We start from the raw sequence: 2,955 nt of genomic DNA, 5'->3' as shown, positions 1-2,955 counted from the left end.
AGTAGGTTAGAATAGTTAAAAATGGTGGCTTGTGCTTTTACCTTGAGAAGTTAAAAAATGGCATTGTCTATTGAAAACTGTATCAGGCATTTTCCAGACAAAACAGTACTTTACTTGAATTCAATTCTTTCCTCTTCCGTTGGTCATGGAAATAACCATTTTCACCAACATTTCCAGAAAGTAATTATATCCCTAACATTTAAAATGCCTTTATTAAAAAGTTAGGTGCTTCACCACTACCAAACACATCACTTCATTAACTCTTGGAAGCTCTTTGTCTGATGATGTAAATTGTAATTATGTGATTCCCTATGTTTCATGATTCCTTCCATTGATGTAATCCAGTTGGATCAACCACTTACAGCTAGATGCTCTAAAGGCATATTAATAACCCCAGAAATTAAGAGCCAGCCAATACATTGGTTGACAACTACACACACCGTAACAGGTCAAGGCATTAATAAGGAGACCCTACAACCAAAGGGCTAGCAAATTGAAAACCCTGGGAAATTTGACCCAATTGTTCTTTCATGTACAATCACAACTTGTATAGCATTTTCTTTATTAATATTTCAGGTTTTATTGCAATGGCTAATTCAACCTGTTGTTTTTCCACACTTGTTATTTTCCCCTGCAGGGTGTACATTAATTAACAAAAACAAAGAGCACCATATCGGGTACCTATGCAAACTCATGATTTTGAAAAGAAATTGGAAAAAGGATACAGTATGACAGAAACAAAATGAGTAGAGAAAAAGTTAACAGGAGAAATATAAATAAATGCAGAGATCCAGAAGGATCTGAGTTTGACAAAGCCATGAATCAACCATATTTGTTTGTTGCTTTTAGCCTAGAGCTTGACAACTTCAGGGATATGAACTGGGTACCTATGAATGCAATCCGCCCATGGTCCATCTTTTGGTGTTTTGATGGTTCTGTTGCACTTCCATACTGCACTGTTACACTTGAATCCACTTCCGAAAGCTATTTGCCAAACCCTGTCCCCTTTTTTCATCCTCCCTTTGCCTCAATGTAGCTCATCTCGTACCACAGCGATGAAGACGATGTGTTTCCAAACCTATGCAATGTCATCCTTGATGCCTCTACGTGCTCTGCTGAAAGTTGCAGGTTCTTTTGCAGTTCATCTATGACTGCTCGTCCACCAGCATGGATACAGAAGTGTTCAAACGCTTGCTTGAAGTCTGGAATATATGGCTTCCACTTGGGATTAAAGATTTTACGCCCAATGAGTGTGAGGAGAAATAGGAGTTGCTCAGATGCTGGAAGAACTAAAGGACCAATAGTGGTAATGTTAGATTTTAAAGCCTCTCCAGCAATAGCCATGAGATCTTTAGATAAAGATATCCCAACATTGCCTTCTTTGTCTTCTTCTTCGAACACGCATCGATAGGCTTTATCATCTGCACCTTTATGGGTTCGAACAACATGCACAAGACGATACTTGGCACGCCTCCTCTCGGAACGACGGTTCGACAAGAGGATTGCGGCGCCACCCATGCGGAAAAGACAGTTGGGAAGGAGCATGGCTCTTTCTTTTCCTTGGTAGTAGTTTGGAGTGATGATCTCAGTGCTGACAACAACTGCATTAGAATTAGGGTGTACTTGGAGAAGATCTCGAGCTAAATCAATGGAGATAAGCCCCGCACTGCACCCCATTCCTGAAAGATTAAAGCTCTTTATATTACTCCTCAGCTTATATTTGTTGATCACCATAGCAGACAAAGATGGCGTAGGAGAAAACAGACTGCAGTTGACAATAAGAATATCAATGTCTTTAGGTTTTAACCCCGTTTTCTTGAACAAAGAATCCATAGCTGAGAAGATAACAATCTCAGCCTCGCCTCTAGCAGCCTCCATGGTTGGAGTTGGAGGAATATAATGAATAGCAGGAGGTAAACAAGTCTCTTCACCAAGACCAGACCTTTCTAGAATCCTCATCTGAAACTCAACGCTCTTAGGGTTGTTGCTCAAGTTCAGCCTCGAGTGCTCCATGAAAGTAGCAAAAGGAACACGACAAGTGACAGGAGGTTTGTAGCATGCATAATCCACAAGGTAAATGCTTCTAGGCTTAGACATGAAGTAAACAGTGGCTACAAAGATAATAAAGAAACAAGAGCACAAGATTTGAACAAGATCAAAATGAAGGGAATTCCAGAGATTAACAATCTCAGCAGGGCCTAAACGAAGAACCTCAATAAGAACACCAGCCATGACAGGTATAAGAGTAAGTGTAAGAATATGATTGACGAGATATTGGTAGCCAAGCTTGACATACTTAAGCTTGACAGAATTAGAGAAATGTGGCATTGTTGCAGTGGTGGAAATGAAGCTATTGAAAAAAGGTGTTGTTTGTGTGAGGGAGAGGAAAATGGGGGGTTAAAAATTTTTTTAAAAGGAGGAAGAAGAGGCGTGGGGGTTTTAAAGAGGAAGGGGACCAAAGAGCAATGAAGGAGGGGGGCAGTCAGGCAGATGAGAGGATTAAATGAAGGGAGTCACACCACTCAACGCTCACTTAACTCCCATTAATTTTTCCTAACTCCCCTTTATATCCAACATGTAACTAAATCCGGTAAAATTATCATGGAGGTCCCTGTATTAAGAGTCAGATTATATTTTGCTCCTTCTATTCAAAAAATGGGCAATTAATCCCTTTATGTTAAATTAAAGAACAATTTCATCCTTTTTATTAAAAATTTCATCAATTTGTACAGTTGAAAACTGAGATGGCTCATAGAATAACCAGACAATAACATACAGGGATAAGTTTTTAATAGTAGAAACAAATAATTTTTTTTTAACAGAATGACTAATTTGCTCTTTGATCTAATGTACAGGGATAATTTGCTCGTGTTTTGAGTAAAAAAGGTAAAATGTAATCAGACTCTTAGCACAGGGGCTTACATAGTAAATTTACCAACTAAATCCTTGCTTTCA

The 2,955-nt window shown here is 38.9% G+C and overlaps 1 protein-coding gene across 1 annotated transcript; it reads right to left on the bottom strand.

Annotated features, from left to right (window-relative positions):
* Positions 1 to 533: 533 nt before the first annotated feature.
* LOC107922145 (3-ketoacyl-CoA synthase 6) lies at positions 534 to 2,424 on the bottom strand. The gene is given in 2 exon segments (XM_016852015.2): positions 534 to 1,026; positions 1,029 to 2,424. Coding segments are annotated over 2 exon segments (1,476 nt in total). The 5' UTR covers positions 2,329 to 2,424; the 3' UTR covers positions 534 to 850.
* Positions 2,425 to 2,955: the final 531 nt, after the last annotated feature.

This window comes from Gossypium hirsutum, chromosome D01 (genome assembly GCF_007990345.1).
Source record: "Gossypium hirsutum isolate 1008001.06 chromosome D01, Gossypium_hirsutum_v2.1, whole genome shotgun sequence".
Classification (NCBI taxonomy): domain Eukaryota; kingdom Viridiplantae; phylum Streptophyta; class Magnoliopsida; order Malvales; family Malvaceae; genus Gossypium; species Gossypium hirsutum.
The sequence above is the reverse complement of the archived record's forward strand: the minus strand, read 5'-3'. Positions and strand labels throughout refer to the sequence as shown.